Source organism: Fundulus heteroclitus, chromosome 8 (assembly GCF_011125445.2).
Source record: "Fundulus heteroclitus isolate FHET01 chromosome 8, MU-UCD_Fhet_4.1, whole genome shotgun sequence".
NCBI lineage: Eukaryota > Metazoa > Chordata > Actinopteri > Cyprinodontiformes > Fundulidae > Fundulus > Fundulus heteroclitus.
In genome coordinates, this window is record NC_046368.1 from 19,833,678 (window position 1) to 19,853,881 (window position 20,204).

The window sequence follows — 20,204 nt, forward strand, 5'->3', positions numbered from 1 at the left end:
CGTGCTTTGGTGCGAAATGTGCGACCTTTGGAAAAGCTGGCTGAAGTTAATACGAAAGTTTCACTGTGCACCCTCTGATGACTCATGAACGTTTTGCTGAAAGGCCCCCTAGCAGAGGAGGAAGCGGTTACTACTCCAGAAGCAACACAGGAGTTTGCCCAATGCGCTCAGGGACAAGAACTTTAACTGTTGGAGACCTGTCCTGTGGTCTGATGAAACTAAAATAGATGTTTTTTTACAGCCATGATGAGTGTTGCTGCATTTAGGGGAAAAAGGAGAAGCTTAAAGTGTCTTTTTTTTTTGAAGGTGCTTTGGTGCACTTCACAAGACGGATGCCTTCATAATTAGTTAGAGAGTGGCTCTGGGAGATCATAGTCAATACTTTGGAGCAGCCAGCCCAAAACCTTATATCAGTTCTGCAGGAAATCTGTGGGCAGCGGTTCTGTCGGAGGAATGGGCGAAATCCAAGCAAACTGAGAGAGAGAGAAGATTACCAAAAATGTTGAGTCGGGTCATACAGTTGAAAAAACGTACCTTCTACTACGCACTGAGGTAACTTATGTAAACTTTCGAAGTTGAAGAAATCTACAATTTTCCTCAAAAAAAGCTCCTCTCTCATTATTCTGGCATTCATGTAGATCAAAAAGGTTTTTGTTTATCATAACTGACCAAAAAAGGAGGAAGTTTAGCCTGCTGCTTCAAAAACAGTTCATGTTTTTTATATATATATTTATATATAGGCTTTGCGACAGATATCTGATTGCAGCTGCAATTCTCAGCTTTAGTCTTTGTATGCATGCATGCATGCGGAGGATCGTGCTCCCTCTTCAGCAGAAATGTTCTCGGGAAGCAACCGTTGCAATCGCAATAAAAAAACATTTAGAGCGGTCCCAAATAAACAAAACTGCAGTTCCTGGGGTGTGTATACAGCTGGCTTTCAACCAAAGTGAGGACAGAGACTAAATAAATGTTTTGTCGAGCTGCAGATTTGCACAGCCATTAGTTTTATGTCATCTTTCTAAAGACACCTTAGAACAGGGATAACTCTCTCTCTCTCTCTCTCTCTCTTCTCTCTCTCCTCTCTCTCCTCTCTCTCTCTCTCTCTCTCTCTCGGGCTCTCTCTCTCTCTCTCTCTCTCTCTCTCTAGTTCTGTGTTCAGAATTAGTCACAGATGATGAATGGAAAATTCATTTTTTTTTACTCCTCTTTATGATTCATAGGAAAATAAATTCTTGGCTGTTTATGCAGATGTTTGAAATGAGTGGAAGACCATTAGAGTTCAAAGCTGCCTTTTTTTTCCTTTTTTATTGTGAATAAAGGAGAAAGTCAGATGCAGTCAGAGCTGGTCTGGAGCACAGCTCTCCCTCTAAGACTTCCTCAAACATAATCATGCACTCTTTCCCCTCCCTCTCCTTCGTTTTTCCCCTTCTTTCCTCCTCCTCCTCCACTGTGTAACCACTACACACAGCCGGAGCCTCACCAGACAGAATCACTGGAGGAGTTTGGGCTGCATATTGCAGTGCCGTGAGGGAGGGAGTGTGTGTGTGTGTGTTGTTGCGAGTGTGCGTGTTTCTGGGCGGGCTTCAGCTGTACCGGTGCCCCCCGTGTGTGTGTGTGTCTGTGTGTGTGTCTATGTGTGAGTGTGTCAGTGCTGACCACGACAGTCATCCCGAGCACAAGACAGACTTTTCTCAGAATGCAGATGGTATGAAGCAGTCAGGGCAAAAGTTTCTAACAGCTCGTCTGAGCCTGAGCTAATTCAATCAGTCCGTCCGAGTCAATCCAGGAGGAGAGAAGAAGCAGCAGCAGCTCAGAGGGACTCCTACTTGAGCTTGTCTTGGATTTCTGTTGTTGATTGATTACCTGTCAGTGGACTGGAGACAAGGTGTGCATCACCACTCAACAAAGCTGAGGGATTCAACAAGGCTGTCTGTACACAAGGTGGGTCTGCGTCTGTGTCTGCTGTTGGGTGCCTGAATTTTTATTCTTTGGAGGCAAAGAATATTTCCTTTTCATCAGCTGAATGATGATTTTATATATATATATATATATATATATATATATATATATATATATATATATATATATATATGATCCTTCATATACCTTCATATCCAGTTATGACGTATTTTTGCAGCATGGTAGTAGCATATGAAACAGAATACAATTAGGGTTCTGTTCAAGAGTTGACAGATGTTTCTTTACTATGATTACATATGTCTTATATCAGAAAGAATATGTAATGACTGCGTTATTTAATTGACGATCAATCGTGTAATGGCTCAGCAATGTGATATGTTATAACCGTTTTAAATCATCAACACTGCAGAAAGACAAAAGCTGTTACAACATCACAACACCTGTGGCTTCCTTAGACCAGAGCTTTACAGACCAAAACCGCTTTCCTAACAGATTTATTTGTACTACTGCTGTTTTGCACGAAGGTTGCGAGGTCCCTCTTAGAGCTTTGTAAAACAGTGACCTCTGTTTGTCTATTGGGTTTTGTCATAAAACCCTGAAACGTTGTTATCTCTGGACTACTGTGCCAGGACTTTGCCGATCACAACGGCTGACAGACGGGGGCTAGACTAAATCTGGAAGGTGGAAAAACGTGGAATGAGGTGAAGATGAGCTGCCAAGGACAGGTCAAAAATGCTGAAAAAACAGCTTGGAGGATGGAAAATACTGCTCTGCAGCCACTGTCACCCCCCGCCAGCTTGCTGGGTTAATGGAAAAGGGAGATGTGAAAGCAAACAGGGTATGAGCTGAGGTAAAAGGAGGGATGATGACCCTCCTGCGCCAGGAATGTCTGCAGCGCACAAGCTGTGCTGCTGGAAAGCCACAGGGATCAGGTTCCCTGTGTCAGCTGCTGTGCCCGCCTGCTCCCCGATCTAACTTTATGATATCTGTTTATTACGAGGCGGAGGAGAGAGACTGGAAATGGACCGGCACAGTTGTAGAGATCAATTGGAAACATGGCAATATTTTTTTTTTAAATTACGTTTTCAGAAATGCTTGTGTGCTTTCTGGTAGGAGGTGAGAGCAGAGGACAGATTTATTTGTGCTGGTGCGTTTAGAATAAACATGGGGAGATCATTTCAAAATCTAGGTGTTGCACAAAAACCCACCCTGAACAGTAAAGGCTTGTGAAAGGGTTTTAAACATGACGCACAGGTGGCAGAAATTCAGAGATCACATAAGAATGGCTGCGCCCCTCACCTGTGTTTCTTCATACAGTGGCTTACGGTGTTTAAAACCCTTGAACAATTCGACATTTTGTCACATTTAAAACACAAATCTTTCATGTCTTTTACTGAGACGTTTTATAACTAACCCAAAATAATGCATAACTTCTGAAGCGGAGGTGAAAGGATAAATGGTTTTCAAAATCTGTTAAAAAAAGAAAGGATCTGATAACTGTGCTGTGGACATTTAATTGTCCCCTTTTGATTTGATTCCCCTAAATCAAATGCAAATCAAACGAATTAGAACCGTCTAACTAGGAAACACCTGCGTGCAACTAGCCTGACTATAAATACAGCTGTTCAGCAAGGCTGCTGAACCGGGAACATCAGTGAACAAACAGCCGCATGAAGGAGCACGGCAGACATGTCAGGGATAAACCTGGACAGGTTTAAAGCAGGGTCAGGCAATGAAACAACATTAACAACTGCAAACCCACCAAGAGGAGAGAATGTCCACCGAAGCAGCCATGGGGTCCATAACAACTTTGGAGAAGCTGCAGAGATCCACGGCTGGGAGGGGAGAATCTGTTGACGGCGCCTTTGTTAGTAATACCCTCCACAAACCTGAGCTTCATGGAAGAGTGGCAAGACGAAAGCCACTGTTTAAAGAAAGGCTTAAGAAGTACCATATAGGAGACACAGCAAACATGTTGAAGAAAATACTGTGGTCAGAAGAGACCAAAGTCCAACTTATTTGACATGCAAGACCCTATGGGGAGGAATACTAACGCAGCAGTTTACCCTGAACACAGCACAACCGCGGTGAAACACAGTGGTGGCAGCATCACCCTGTGAGGAAGCTTTTTTATTTAGCATTGGAAAATAAGCACTGATAGAAAAAATGGTTAAGCTTATTACCGGGTTGTTTAAAACCTGTCAGAAGGATGCAAAAGACTTGCGACTGAGGTGGATGTCTGTCCTCCGGCAGGTCAGTGACACTAGAGTAGGGGAGTCACACCCCAGTCCTCACGGGCTTAGTCCTGAAACTTCTAGTTGTGCTTCTGGTTCAGATCCTCTCCCTGGTGTGCAAGGGGAGGAATCTCAAGGTTATAGTTTGACAAACAGCATGTTCCCTAGAGAATAATTCCCTAGAGAACAATTTAGCAAAAATTAATAGCCAAAAAAACGAACTCCCCAAAACTGGTAGAAACATTCTTAAGTATTGACTTCAGTATTGAAATTTACAATTTTACAACATGTTTTCCTTTCTTTCCTCTCCACCGTGATGCATGACAATGAGTTGCTCTTTTGAATAAAATCCTAATAAAGTACATTTACATTAGTGGTTGGTGACAAAAGCTGTAAAGCTTAATTAAGGGTTATGAATTATTTTGCAAATCCCTATAATAATTGTTCATAATATTAAAATCTGCTATTTGTTCGCTTTTGACTCATTATCTTTTCAGCATTTCATGTGTATGTCATATATTGTTAGAGGTTTACCACCTGTGAAGATGGAAGCAAGCCTTATATTAGTTTATTCCCAATATCCTGGTTTTCAAAAATCAGTATAACCTTAACTGGAGAGAACTGATCTTAATTAAAAGTGGATTTAGAAAATGATTAGCTATGTTGATGAATTATAATTGGATTTGCATGGGAGTTTGATTGAGTTGAGTCCATCCGGACTGAATTAGACCATGTTGAAACTGTATTTATATATATTTTTTCTGATGCTTGCTGTAAATTGAGACCAAACAGAGAACAGGATCATACTGGATGAACAGCTCATTTTTGAAAACAAACTTCTCACACTTGAAGGGATAATGCAACCAAAAGACAACAACCACAGTTAGCACCGTGTCGTCAAGACGAAGTTGCCTCATTAAAACCCTTCCTGTTGTCATTGTTAAAGGAATTTTCCTCTGTGCACTGCCAGACCTTGCTTGCTTTTCGACAGAAATCGTATGTGTTGCACCCTGTGAGCTGCTGCCAGCAGATCTCCAGGGGTGGCACTGGACACATAAAGGCTAAATCTGAAAGGGTGAAAAAAAAACACCCTGAGTAATTAAGGAGCACGGACAGAGGCGTGTGGGGACTACACGGCTGGCTGGACAGATAAATTCATAGTTAAAACATAAAGAAAACGATATGCAGCAACAACAAAGAAAGACAAACAGAGCTCAAATAATGCACGGTATACAGTACCAGCTGAATTCACACAGCAGACTAAAGCATGGTTAAAGGAGGACAGCGGGGACAATTGAGTTAAACATTATTTTTAATTTTAAAAAGGTCAATTGAGACAAGTCCCTGCAGTTCACTGGTTCCTTTGCTATTTTCCCTGGTACAAAGAAAACTACGACTTTACCTGCCTTAATAAATTCTTCACTGGAGCAACAGCAAATATCTCTAATTTGCATTTTTTTCAAACAGATTCCCAAATGCCAAGTGAGGCAAAGATTCAGAGCTACATCTTGCAGCTTTAACATTGTTCTGCTTCACCTCTGCGATTATTTTGCAAATGAACATTACAATTTTTAGCCATGCTTCTAGCAGTCTCAGAGGCATTTGAAACCTCCCTTAATGTAAGCTACCACAGCCTTTTATGAGCTGTCACTGATTTGCTTAGGTACAGAAAGCCGACCGTGATTATCGGCACAGTTCTGCCTCGTCAAGGGTAGAGCTGGGAGTAAAAGGCACAACTTTTCAGTGCAAGCGCACATCTGTGCTTCCACATGTAAACACCTTTAGAGACTTACATTTCTGCCCACTCATCTATCCAAAACACCTCCAGGTCAGTCAGGATGTGTCTGTGAACAACGGCTTGCCAGACATGTCCAACTGGATCTGGGTCCGAACTTTGATTTGACTGAGCTATTCTAACACTTGAAGGTGCGCTGATCAAAACCACTCACCAAACTGCCGAAGGAAAAGAACGAGCCCTGCATGATGGCATTTCATGGGGGATGTTAATCAGTGTATGTTTTCTGCCACACTTACCGTTAAGATACATCAATTTTAATGTTGCAACATGTGAAACGTTTTAGGAGTCGAGAATGCTTTTGCAAAAACTTCATATTCAGCTTAGGGTCGGTTTGGTCTCTCAAATGCAAAAAAAAAAAAAAAAAAAAAAAAAACAGAAAGAAAAAAATGCAATGAGATCTTACACAACAGCCTTTTTGTCAGAGAGAAGTCCCTCTATGTGTTTTCCTGCGTTCACATTTCAAAAGGCTGTCGCATCGGCAGAAGCCTTCGTTCGGCTGTGATACGCTGTCAGACACATGTAGGGTGAGTCAGCCGGTCCAAGTCGGAGCTTAACCCTTGTCTCCCCTTTAGGCTCGCTGCTCAGTCACCAGACATGCGTCGACACATGGCACGGCGGAAAATGGGAAAGGGTGGGCCGGGCGGTGTCAGTGTGTCACCCTAGAGCCAGGAGAGGGACACGCGTGGCGTAGACATAACAGTGAGTCATCCAGGAGCTCACTGGGAACCACTGAACTGACCCTTCTGTGTCTGCGGTATTAACCACCACACTACCTTTTGTCTCTCCCTGTTTGTGTTCATCCATCTGCTTTATTGACTCGGTGAGCCCTGTGGGTGGTGACCGCTCATGAACTGCATCCTTACCCCCGTAATGAAGCCCCCTCTCCCGGACCCTGACCTCCCTGTAACTCCTTCCCGTGTCAGAAAAAAATAAAATAAAATGATAGACTTCGTTTATGCAAGCAGTGGTTTGCTGTTTGATTTCACGTGTAAAAATATTTCCCATCTGAGGATGTTCTGAAAGCCCTTCCTCTTTCACATCCTCCCTGACGATTAGCGCGGCAACAGCGCACCAAGAAGCCTGCTCTCGTCTCACCTCTGTGTCTCCAATGGCAGGAGTCTACCAGCAACGGACTGTGCCTGAAGTACGGCAGCTTTGGCAGGCAAGGTTTAAATTTGTCTTCGACACATGTGGGTCACGGGGGAGGGGGGGCTGTATTTTGTGCCAGCTCTAAAGGAGGAAGTCCCTTGGGGATATTTAAAGAGCTGAAAGAGCTGACTGACAAAGTAAAGATCATGTTCCCACTTGTGTTTCTCATGTCCTGGTACGATTTTTTGCCGTTTTCTGCGCTGTCATCTGTAAAAGATGGGGGAAATTTGACTCCAAAAAAAAAAAGCACGGACCGGGTTTGCTAAGCTGGTTTCGTCAGCTTTCCAACATGCTGAATTGCTGACTAGGTTATATTTGTGTTAGGATTGGTGCTATTCAAAAACGCTAAGGCAGTGTGCTTTAGATTATTGACTAAAATGTAATACATATGATGATTGTACACAGTGGTCTCCTACATTCAGAGTAACGAGTTTCATATTCAGTTTTCACCAGTGTCTGTGGTTGCATTAAGTAATAGCTTCAGTGCACTGGAGCCTGGATAGGACCACCAATGTTGCTTAGTTTTAAGATGCCTTGCTGCTAAACCGCAGTTATTACATTTCTAAACTATTAGCAGCTTTCATGTATTGGATGACCACGTAAAACTGTCATTCAAAACAAGACTAATGCATGCAATGTTTACGTCCTGTAAAAAAAATCTACTGCTCTTTGCTAGTTGGCCAATTTTTACGATGCCTCTTCCTCTTTATGGGTAAAAAGTGATTGGTGGTCCGTTCCCTTCTTCTCTGTAATCATCCTCCTTGAAAACAGGAAGTGAACAATGTTCCTCAGTCAGCCTTTAGGCCCGTATGACAGAAGCATAAGTGATCACATGTAGGTGTGTCGGCGCTGTGACTAGACTGGCACAATCTCAAACGCAAACATACGACAAGTGCAGTTCTGAAGAGTGCAAATGTGATTAAAAGGAGGAAGAAGGCTGAAAAGCATTTTTTTTTTTTTGCCTGCTACAACCAAAGACTCGGAGTTCAGTTTAAACCAAAAATACAACAAAAACCCAAACGGTGGTGCAAGCTGATGCAGCAGAAAACTCCTATTGGTATTTTGGGGGGAAAACACAGCTGAACTGTAGAGCACTGAGAAAGAAGGGTCATCATCAGCAGTGGTCCGTTTTCTTTAAAGTATAATTGTCCTTTTTCTGGGTCCCTTGGTGGCAACACCAATCCTGGATCTGCATCGTTTGGGGCAGTGTGAACAGTGCTTATTTTAAGGGGGACACTGCATTTTTTATTCGTTTTGGAGCATGGTTTCTCCTTTCAGTGCCAGCCTTTGTCTTCTTCAACATGGTGCAGGTTCTCGTTGTATAGTGTTGCCCACTCCTGAAAAAGGGGGATTTGACATCACTCTATTGGTTGCATCTTGCTCTGTCTTGAGGTTTTCTGTGGCACTTTGATTTTTTTTGTAATCGTTTTGTATGGCAAGAGAAAGGCGTATGGTTTATACATGACCTTGGTAATTGCGCTCCTCTGCCAATGGTCATTTCTGAGGGTTTTCCCAAATCACCTCAGGCAAATCCCTGTGCTGCTTCTATTTGTCAGCTTTATGTGGTCCAGTCTTTTTATTCATGTAAGAAAGTGAGCAGCACAACAGGTTGTAGACCAGAATTTCAGTATTGGCCTAGAAGTGGGTTTTCATGGATCTTTCTGGTGAGCCTTGAGGCGGCCTTTCTACAGCTGCCGCAGCGAATTACTGCATCGTCGGCTGTCTAAATATATAAAGCGGTGCACATTTTCCAAATTATTTTTGTCAATGGCGTTCTTTAGGAGCTGGACAGGTGTGTTTATAGTGGGTGATGGTGACCCAGGATTCGGACCGTCTTTATATGAAAGGCCAGATGAAGCTGCTTGTAAGCTTTTACAAAGTCATTCAGAATGCATTGTAAGTTGTTTGTTGTTTTTCCTGATGGGCTACAATAGCAATATCATCAGCATACTGCATCACATCGATGCATGTGGTTTAACCTTTATCCCTGAATCTATTGATGTGTAGACGTTGCCAGTACATCATTTTGACTCCTGCAGGCAAACGGTTAGCAGTAAAATGGAGACAACAATGAAAACAGAGAACAGTGACACAGTCCTGCACGACTCGCTCATCGCCAACGCCACTGAGACATCAGACTTTGAACGCTGCGTTGAACTCGCATCCCCAGATGGTCGAGCAAACATTCAGCATGAAAAAAAAAAATGTATTCCCCAATACATACATGGCCTTTCTTAAAATGCACTTCTTTACTTCACATCTAAACCCATTCAAAAGCTTTTTCAGATACAATAACATGCATGTGAAGTAAAGAAACAGAGTGACAACAACTTTACCATGATAACAAAATAAATACAACATTTTCAACTGGATTAAATGTCACCAGTGTATTGCACACATCCTTGCACTGGATTTTTTTTGTTTCTAGTGGTAGTGATGCATTACAATGTGGAGTGCTGTTATGTGTTATTAAGCCCATTTAGGGTTTATGGCCACCGCTGTTGCAGGTAAACATAAACTGGCTGGGTGTGTTAATCTAGTTTTGGGAACCTGTTAATCTATAAACCTCGTCGTGCAGCACAAGGCTAGAATGACCACAGCAGTATAGAAATTGTGACACTCGTTTTCTATGAAGAAGAAAGCCACGAGCAACAGGTATAATGCTGCTATGCATCAAGTATCAATCCAGCTGGTGTGGATGTTTTGACTTCTTAGAAAGTGCCATTTCTGGGTAAAAGAGCAGAAGTATTAAAAGATCTGTCGTTAAAAAAAATGTCAACAGTCATTAAGTTTTGCTGTTTCAGTCTACGGCGCTGCGTAAACCACCAATTCATTTTTTCTCCCGGCTGTGGTTTGTGTTGCAGTTGTAGCCGGCCACTTCCTGTGGTCCCAAAAATTCCCCACTTTGGCCAAAAGATCAGAAAACTGTCTTTATAGTCTGAAAAAAAAAAAAAAAAAAAAAGCTTGCACAAGTTTAATTTCCCAAAGGATGGCCTACTCTCCACAGAGAGGCCTCAATTGACTTTGCCCCAGAGTCACACAATTCAAATAAAGACCTGTCAAGCTGCAGGCTTTTGTGTGCTCCCCGCCACAGAACTTTCCCATATCGGAAACAAAAACTGTGTGTAAGCACTGCAAACTAGCACTCTCTAGATGCTGCATTTGTGCATGGTCCTGCTGAATGACTCCTGAAAGATCCCCTCATATCTATAATTCATGTCTCCCATTTGATACAATACAGAGTCTTTTAAATCATCAACAGCGAAAGTCAAACGTCTGATCTTGTTTTTCGTCAAAGTGCAGCTGTCATAATTACATAAGAGTTATTAAATAGCTGTATTTATGATTTCACCGACAGACGGGTATTTTTAAATCAGCATGCAGACGTCTGTGAGTCTGACACCGTCTGCTCGAGCACTCATCGCTGGATGGACTGAGTTAGACAGAGATTTGGTCCTAACCCCGCCGTTCACAAATAGAAACAAAATGATGATGACTTGAAAGGTATGTGGCTCTCGAAGGAAGGTCTCGCCATTCTTTTCGCGTGTACTTGAGGGCCTCGAATGCATGTGTTTTATTGTGACTACCGCAGAGCCACAAAATAGGGTGCACCCTGCTAAGAAATTACATGCCACAAAAGCTCAGAGGCCTGATTTGCAGCTATCTTGGTGCTGTCCTTCTGGGTGCATGGTGTTTATGGATGTATCCGTCTCCGCTGTACACTGAGCTGTTGTTGTTTACAGAGAAGGTCAGAGTGGCTCTTCCCACAGACTTCTCGGAATGGTGAAAGTTCGGGGGCGTGCTGTGAGAACATCCTGGGGCGTGCTTCGACTCAAGATGTCAGAGGATGCTCCTTCATGGCAGCGGCGGGGAAAAGTTTGTCAAAGATGCTATCAAGTGGTGTACATTGACAACGCAAACAAAGCTGGATATAAGTACGGAGCGCCACTCCACGGACTCTGAGTCGGATTAGCCGGTGTACAATGACAAAAACTGCATTGAAGGCCAATAGATTGCTTTTATTTATCTTTAATTACTGCTTTTTACCTCTTGTAACATTTGTTGCATAAACACGCTTCACTTTTTCTCATTTTTTATACTTTGTGTAATTTCTGAAGAGAATCACTTGTTGATCGGCGACCCAAGTGGGCTCCTAACCTCAGTTTTGGAAACTACTGCTTTGGCTTATGGGACGTTTCTTTTTTTCATGTCGGACATGGGACTTTTTCTTTTACCCTTGTGCTTTTGTGTGGAATTTGGTGGTGGTTTACAATGCGCTGTGGGTGCATGTATGGTGGGGCTAACTGGTAGGATTTGACTCATTGGATGTCTGCCTACCATTTTTGGGGGGAAGTTGGAGAAGTGCAAAAAAAAAATCAAACGTTGGGACTTGCAAATCATCTTGATGGAAAACATTGGCCAGCACGCCAACTGATTGTATTAGAACCTGATTTGAACTATTGTTGAAGATTTTTTAAAAAGGGTACTTTTAACTGTCTCACTAACATACATAGAACATGTCATTGTGTCTCTTTTGTCAGCTGCTGAAGCTAAAGCTGTGCTAATGCTAAGACAGATTACGCTCCCATTAGTTCTGCTGTGTTTACAACATGTTCTGTTCACGCGGTGACTGGCTGTAGCACGCCGCCAGCACTCATCATATTTGTATTAGTGGTACTCAAAGATACAGGTGGTTGCTATAGCAACGCAACCACTGTTTTCTCAGTGGTTAGCTGAGCCGCCATCTTGGTAGTCCATCACTCCATTTATTTAGTCACTCATGGCTGGATAATGCAACATTACGAATTGGTTGTTAAATTGTAATGAATTTCTAAGTTAGAAAACAATTTTTGAAACGATATCTTATTAAAATAATGTTTTATTTTCTCTTTTGTTTTGCATAAACATGGCAACTGTTGTCTCCTGTTAGCTTTTAAAGTTGCATTGGCCTCTACTCCAATTCCTCAAAACATACATATTCACACCAAACAGCGATATCTCTACATTTTATTGGTTATTGGTGTTTCAGTTTTATTCTTATTTTTCCTTTTTCTATTGTTTTTTTTCCCGTAGTATTACCTATTTAAATTTTTACTTTGTAGTTTAGTTGAGTGTTACCAGTCCAATTAAAGTTTGTTGACTGAAGTATTTTAACTAGATGTTGAAGGATTTTGTTGATAAATTATTGTATTTTGAAGAAAAGCTGTTTGTGTTAGCTCTCTTATGTGTGTGTAACAGAAACAGAGAACATTTTGTCTTCAATATTGAAGCGGTGTGCCACTCTGCTAATTTTCATTAATATTAATAAATTTGTTAATAATTGCCTTTGGCACTTATTAATAGTTGTTCATTGCCTAAACAAACCTGTTGTTGCGCAACAAAAATGGCATTCAGGCTAAATATAAGTTTAGGATGGATGGATGGATGGATGGATGGATGGATGGATGGATGGATCGATGGATGGATGGATCGATGGATGGATCGATGGATGGATCGATGAACGAACGGATGAATTGGAAAAAAACGTTCCTGTGTCAATTGCTATTTTTCAACAAACAAGTTTATGATGAAAAGTTTCATATTTGCCTTGCGAAGGTATCCTGTTTCTGCTTTTCCAAGTTTGCATTTATGTTGGAAGGAAAGAAATCGTTATTACAAACTATCTTGTTTCACTGCCTATTTTAGAGACTGTGACTCAAGGGGGGAAAGCATTGCCATAAATAGGCTGCACATACATCTACACACAGGTGTTTCATACAGCATACGTCTCCAGTATACTAGTTTTAATGTGCTGAGTGGACAAAACAGTCAGGTCATTTCTGTTTTTTGCCATTGTTTCATAAAAATTCTCAGAGTTACATCTGGCGTCTTTAAGAGGGTTCGCAGGAGAGGACTTCTTCTAGTTTTGTAAAGAGGGCAGCCTGGTAAATTGTGAGAATCACCCAGTTAATTGACCTGGTGTGCTGCTATAGAACCAGAACCAAACATAGAGAAGCAGCATTTAGTTCCTATGCTCCAGGATTCTGGAACAAACTTCAAGAAAACCTCAAATCAGCTGAAACACTGACTTATTTTAAATTAGACTGAAACCCCACTTGTTCAGAGTTACCTTCGGCCCATAATAACAGGAACACTGACCAACTTGATACAATTTAATGTTTGTTGCTTGTCTCACAATTAGTGACTTTCTCAATGTCTTTATGATGTAAAGCACTTTGAACCACCTTGCTGCTGAAATGTGCTTTAGAAATAAACTTGACTTGACAACTTGACATCACACAATCAGCCAAAACCCCACAATTTCAGGCGTCTCATCTGACTATGTTTAAATAGAAAACAAAGCTGTGATAAAAACTTGGTTTTGAAAATATTTAGTTTTTCTTTAAAGTATGGTATACGTTGAAATTGTTCCAACACCCACTGAGGTGTGATTTCAAGCTGGGAAAGTCCAAACTCAAACCTAATGGATTTAGTGTTTATGGATATTTTCCTCTTGTCTTTTAACTAATAAACTTAAGAGAAATAAAAAAAAACGTTTTGGCTTGTACTGATGTTATCAGTTAGGCACCATAGAAATTAGTAAATCCCGTTGTTTATCAGCTCACAAGCAGAACTTTCCAAACTGGCACATGATGTCATTTCCAGTTTTGAGCTCCCATCTCTGCGACAAATCAAATGCAACATTATTAGCAGACATAACAATATGCAAAGTGCATTAAAACAGTTAAAATAATAGGGTCTTCAAGCTGAAGTACAAAGAGTGCAGTGCATTAGGATCATTTTACAATGCCATTTTTTGCTGTCCTGATTTGTACCAGATGCTGTTAGGCTTTTTTTCTGCTGCTATTATTCTGTAAATATCACATGACTTTATCATAAGGAATCAGTTTAAACCCTTTTTGTAGCCACAGTATCAACATTATCACCTTCCTGAAGCAGTTTTACCATGTTAATCATAAAGAGCAAAACACATAATTTTTTTTCCCCCCATTGTATCCTGTAATTTATGGTCTCAATATGCTTGCACCAAATTCATGAGAATGTTTTTCCTGTAGACAAAGCCTGAGCGTGATGTAAATTTTAACCAATGTTTCTACTGTCAACCACCTCAAAGTTGTATACACCAAGCAAGGTCGGGAGTTATTTATAGTTTCAATTCATTCTACGACCAATCAGTCCCAGCAGTGCAGTTACAAAGCCCCGTACAGAAAGCATGATGTTGTGGAGCTGTGACCTCTCTTTGAATGCTTTACCTCCATCCACACTGTAATTTAAAAATATAAATCTATGTCTGATTTCTGTTTGGGAGTGGACTTAGGTGTTTGTCTGGTATTAATATCCCTGGATCAAGTTAGGGAAACAGGTGACTCCTACTGCTGTTTCTTAGATACTCCCATGCAACAAGGATTATTTTCTTCAATGAGCTGATCCTTGTTTTGAAATACGATCCCACCCTGCTTTATGCCCAACTCAAAAAGTACTTCAAATTGTAAGAGAGGATTGAAAGATAATCAGTAGATTAAAACTTCACAATGTTGTCAAAGAACAATTAGTTCTTAGAGGAATGCAGAGGAGTGAACAGGCAGGAACGTGTGACTCCCATTGAATCCCGTCATGCTTATGCACTGACCTGCAAAAGGATTGATACTCCTTGACGCTTTTCACATTTTGTTGCATCAAATCACAAACTTAAAAGTGTTTTATTGTGATTTCCTTTCATAGACAAACTCATATTAGTGTATAGCCCTAATCACGAGGTGGATGGAAGAGGTAGTCTTCAAATATCGGAATCAGAATCAACTTTATTAAATGTATTAATTTTCTGGGTACAAACAAAGAATTTGGCTTGGAATTCCAACGCTTGCACCATACATACATAAAAAAAAACAAAAAAAAAAAACAGGCAGACAAGTATCAGCAAGCAGAGCAACCACTACAATCTATAACAGAAAATACATTATTCAGTGTCAATGTTTGGGGATCATGTCAGGTCTCGAGAGAGGATGGTTCCTATGAAGCAGAAATGATGCACAGTACACACCGTGCTGTTGAGGCTAGTGAGGGGTGGTGGTCTTAAGCGGGTTTAGCTCCAGCTGGTACTGGACCCTGCCTGTTTTCCTCGCCTGCGTCTTCGTTAGGGAGACAGGTCAACTCTGATGGGAAGATGGATGGAGCTAAATACAGAGTGATCCCAAAAGAAAGCACATTAGCAGCTGCAAAAGTAATATAGAGGACAACCTTCCAAAAGGACAACAATCCTAAACAAGACAAAAGGATGCTTTTAGGTAACAATGGTTCAGTCAAAAATTTCAGGCTTTTATGTGTAAAAATTGGGGGGGGGGGGGGGGGTTAACACATATTCCTTCCACCTCACAACTGTGAGCTACTTTGTGTTGGTCTATCCTGTGAAATCCCAGTGAAATCCATTGATGTTTGTGGTTGGAAATGTAAAACAACATGAAAAAAAGCCATGTGCTTTTGCAAGCGACTGTCCAATGGCAATGCCCATGACCACAGTGGGTTACGGCTGCACCACAGTAGCCTTTCTGCACTTGCTCCACTGCTGCCTGGAGCACTGCTGAGCTGCATCTGGTCCTCATCTGGATCTGGGGGCTGGTTGGACATCCACCAAGCCAAGCACAATGAGCGCCACTGACAACATGGCAGTGCTCAGAGCTGACAGCAGCAAACTCAGCACATGTCACTGGCTAAAGCAGAGGTATGCGAGTTGATATGGAAACAAGATGTGCTGAATGTTTTTTTTTTCTTTTTCTTTTAACTCAGTGCTGATTGTGGATAGGACCACAAACGTATTATAAATGCAGTGGTGGAAATGTGTTGCTACATTCATCAGTAGATTAATTGAACCTGCACAGCGATTTGCTCAAAATAAGAACAAAAACTTGTTCCTATGTTGAAGCATTTTCTTACGTGCAAAGCAGAAATTGCACTGCAAAATGGGAACTAAAAGTAAGTAAAAAAATTCTTGAAATTACTATATTTTTCCTTGATTTGAGGAGCTAAATAAGACTATTTGCCAATGGAATGAGTATTTTTACCCCTAAAATAAGATAATTAGATATCCTGCACTTGAAATAAGATGATGGAGATGAATTGTTCCTATTTTAAGTGCAACAATCTAATTCCATTGGCAAATAGTCTTATTTACCTGCTCTAATCAAGGAAAAATACACTAATTTCAAGAAAATTTCACTTACTTTTAGTTCCCTTTCGCTCTATGCATTGTCCAAAAAGAAACTATCAAAACGTTCAAGATTAGATTCACGTTTTGGGTTTCCAATCGTATCTCTTTTAGATGTGGAGTCATTAAAAAAAAAGTTATGATGGAGTTTTCTGTGCTTTTGAGTAATGTATCTAAGGGGTATATCTTCATAGATAAATCAGTATTTCTTTTATTCTAAGACTGTTTGAACTGTAAAGGGCTTGTCCTTCGATTCAGGCTTGACAGATTTACTACAACGGGAGATAAATAAATCAGTAAAACAATTAAGCCTGGCAGACCTGACAGCTCGTGGGAAGGAAGATTAAAGACAGTTTTGGTCTGTGCACATGTTAACCAAGTTTTCATTTCTGCCTTTGTCTCACCATGACTAAAAACATGCTCTGGTTCAGCCTCCTTAAAATAAAAACGCAACATAAGGCTTTCAAAAAGGTTTGTCATCAACCGGCAAAGATATCCAGAACGTAAAACCTTCAGCACCTGCAGGGAAAATGACTCTAACGTCCTTCTTTTTGTTTTCAGAACGGAGCTGCTGCTGCTATGGACGAGCAGAGCGTGTCTCAGCACAGCAGTCCTCAGCGCTGCGGAGGTCAGCCCGGCACCGACAGTCAGAAGTCCAGCGCGATCCGGTGCGGCTGGCTCAGGAAGCAAGGAGGTTTTGTCAAGACGTGGCACAGTCGCTGGTTTGTTCTGAGAGGGGAGCTGCTCTACTACTTCAAAGATGAGGAGGAGACCAAACCTCTGGTGAGGCTGTTTATGCACTCAAAAACCTGACAGATGGCCACATACAACAACACACCACTTAGCTTTGAGATCATGCACACAACCAGATAATTGAATAATTAGGTAACTTTTTGGCAGACTCAAATGTTCTTTTTTTTTCTTACTTTTAAGCTAATCAAGCAAAAATAAATACATTCTGCACAGTGGTCTCTTAATGTATATTGAATTGTTTGACGCTATAAACGATCCCTGCACTTATTTTGACAAACCCATCCATCCAAAAGGAAATCATTCACATACCATTTGTTGAATCAATAACTAAAGGTGAATACATTAAAAAGGTAATGACTTAAAATGACTATTCTAAGCTATTGTTGCCTAAATACCTCAGACCTCAGAACAATCCCACAGACCCATGTAAAGCTGAAGGGACAGTTTGTTGCAGGTTAGAATCTGCATTCTTCTGATCGGAGGGAAAGTTGGAAGCTTATTTTTGTGCAATACTTTTTTAGCTTCTGTGTCAAATTCAATGTCAGGACTGCAAAGTTTAAATTCCACTACCTGTTAAACGCATTGTGCAAAATCAGAGTCCTGTTACCTGATTGTAGCTAACAAAGACTCAGCTTATACAAGAAGAAGTTGCAACACACATATATGAAAAATACATCAATATATAGCATCAAGCATTGCCCTTTAATTTAACCACTAAGCATGCAATGTCATTGCGAACAAAAATGGAACATTTGCTTGCAGTTATCTTCGTGCAGATGAACATGCAGTAACTCCACATCGGTCACTGTTTTGTTCATCTTGCCTCTATCCACATTTTTCTAGACTCCTTTTTGGTCTTGGAAAAAAATATATACACTGTATTCCGACCTCTAAACGTTCTGTATAATGCACGTCTGAATTGCACTGACAGCGTTTAACCATTTTTAAGGAAATCCCTTTGACAGCAATGTGTTCAAAATGTAAATTTCCAACAATGTTGTCGCAGGTAAAGGGTGTTTCACTGCAGGGCAAATTGCGATTGCTGATTGGTCAGTTGGTGACGAAGCCGCATGATTGATTGTCAGGTGGCGTTACGTAAATTAGACGCCAATCAGCTATTTTGGGAGGCATGCCAGAACAAAAAATTTCAGTAGCTAGCTGTCGTGGAGGCCGCCCCAGACGCAGAAAAAAGTAGACAAGATCATGTGAAATGATGACTTTTTTATTTTTTATGAAAGGCAGGTCATTACTCAGCCTTTCAGCAGGAAGATTTAGTTGTGACACCAGAAACGCTGGTGAAAATAATGATTATTGTAAGGATTTTCTCCCCTACTGTATAAATTAACCAGATTAAACGTTGGATTTGACTTGTTTCTGTGTGAACCTATATTACTGGAGCAAAACAATTTATTCTCTCACCATACTTTCACCAGGGGTGCCAAGAAATGTGACTGGTAATGTGGATGTCTAGAATTTCAGCCATTAGATTATTTATAAATGGCTTTTGGTTTTGTTACAGTTACAGTGAAGTACATTCAATATCTTAAGATTTCACTCCTCAGTGGACATATCTTTATCTATCACCCCTTTTTTATATAAATATTCCTGAGGGTTTCTCATTCTGTGCTTGTGCAGTAACAGGCTGCCAGCATTTAGTCGTTGTTGTATTTAAAAAGAGGTTAAAAAAGATCTAACTCTGATTCCGATGACTCAAATCCTTTTGACTGGCTGTTTCTTTTTCAAAGAAAAACAAGTTGTACGCTTGTTTTCATTGATCTCAACAAGCAGATCTATCCTGACAGAGAACGGGGACAAAGAAGGGAGATAAGGCTTTCTCTGCAACCACGTAGCTGCCTCTTTAGAAAAATTGGAACAAAAAAGCAGCTCGACAAGCAGTGGCACCACAAAATAAAGCATGAGGCAGACAAATCTGCAGAAGATGGATGAAAAATTAACACATGCACATTTGTAGTTCAGGAAGTAATGGGATGTTGATGTTTATAAATTGTCTAGCACACATGACAAGGTAAGGAGAGATGCAGTTTTTATTGTCACCAAGAAAACATAACTTTAAAATAATAGGTTAAAAGTAAAGTCTGAAACTTTTCTGGATGTTTCCCGAAGTCCCTTTTTGATTAATTGCGCTTACCCAGTACCGTCTGACCTGCTCTTCCACTCTTTGGGGGGATCTCGTGAAAAAATCTCCCTAATCCACTCTGATTTTATTTATTTCTAGTCTATGTCGAGTCCTTCCTATTCTTCTCATAAACTTAAACGTGGTTTGCTTCTTGTGACTCTCAGCCATGTTCAAAGTACACGGTGTGAATAGATGAGCTACGATGAAAGGCTAAAACTGAAGCTAACCGCTAAGCTAACCGGATACATAAACACTAGAAGTGTGTATGAGCAGCCAGCAAGCAGAAACTAACAAGGGACGAGCACGCACTCTGGTGTTACGTGAGTGCATCAAAAATAATTGCCATGTGGGACAAGCAATAGATAAGGCGATACCCCAGAACCTGAGGGACAGATGTGTGGGCAGGAACAAAACTCCGACAAATCGGATCAAATGGCAGGGATTTGTCAAGGTTTTTACAGGCCTGCAGCTCCTGCAGAGATCAACTTTTTCTGAATGTATGGACTACTTTCAGGTTGGAAGGAACATTTCACCCAGTATAACAAAAAGTGTTTCTGAACAGGATTACCACACGTATGACTTTAAATTTCCTGTAAACTGACTTTCAGGCAGCTGAATATACATTTAGAAGCTGGTGTTGGGACACACTGTTTACGAAGTCGCATACCACTTGTTTTTTTTAGTGTCTGAGACTGAACAGGAGTAAATCTTTACCATTAGCAAAAGGAAATCTATATACTAAATACGAGTTGATTTTTTTTTCTGCCCACATTTCCTTATTATTTGGTAGTATTCCCTCTACTGTATGACTTTGGTCAAACATATCGGTCAAACTCCCTCTTACTTACTCATTAGGTGCTCAACAAAGAGCGCCACGCTTTTGCCTTTGCAGACTGGGAGACTAACAGAACAGAAGACCACATCCTTCTCTCTTACCTTTTCTGTCCTAACAACATCCTCCCTATTCCAGGGGAAACTGGAGCACAATCGAAACCTTCATTCTGCTCATCT

At 40.9% G+C, this 20,204-nt stretch overlaps 1 protein-coding gene across 2 annotated transcripts in view; it reads left to right on the top strand.

Annotated features, from left to right (window-relative positions):
- Window positions 1-1,498: 1,498 nt before the first annotated feature.
- The window catches only part of arhgap24 (Rho GTPase activating protein 24), an 80,904-nt gene continuing 62,198 nt past the window's right edge, over window positions 1,499-20,204 (top strand). Inside the window, exons 1-2 of one of the 2 annotated variants that reach the window (XM_036140297.1) lie at window positions 1,499-1,941; window positions 16,865-17,086. In XM_036140297.1, the coding sequence (XP_035996190.1) occupies window positions 16,883-17,086 (204 nt within the window). In that variant the 5' untranslated portion in view covers window positions 1,499-1,941; window positions 16,865-16,882. Of the gene's footprint in view, window positions 1,942-16,864; window positions 17,087-20,204 lie in introns of those variants that run through there. The other variant, XM_036140298.1, reaches the window with a different exon arrangement.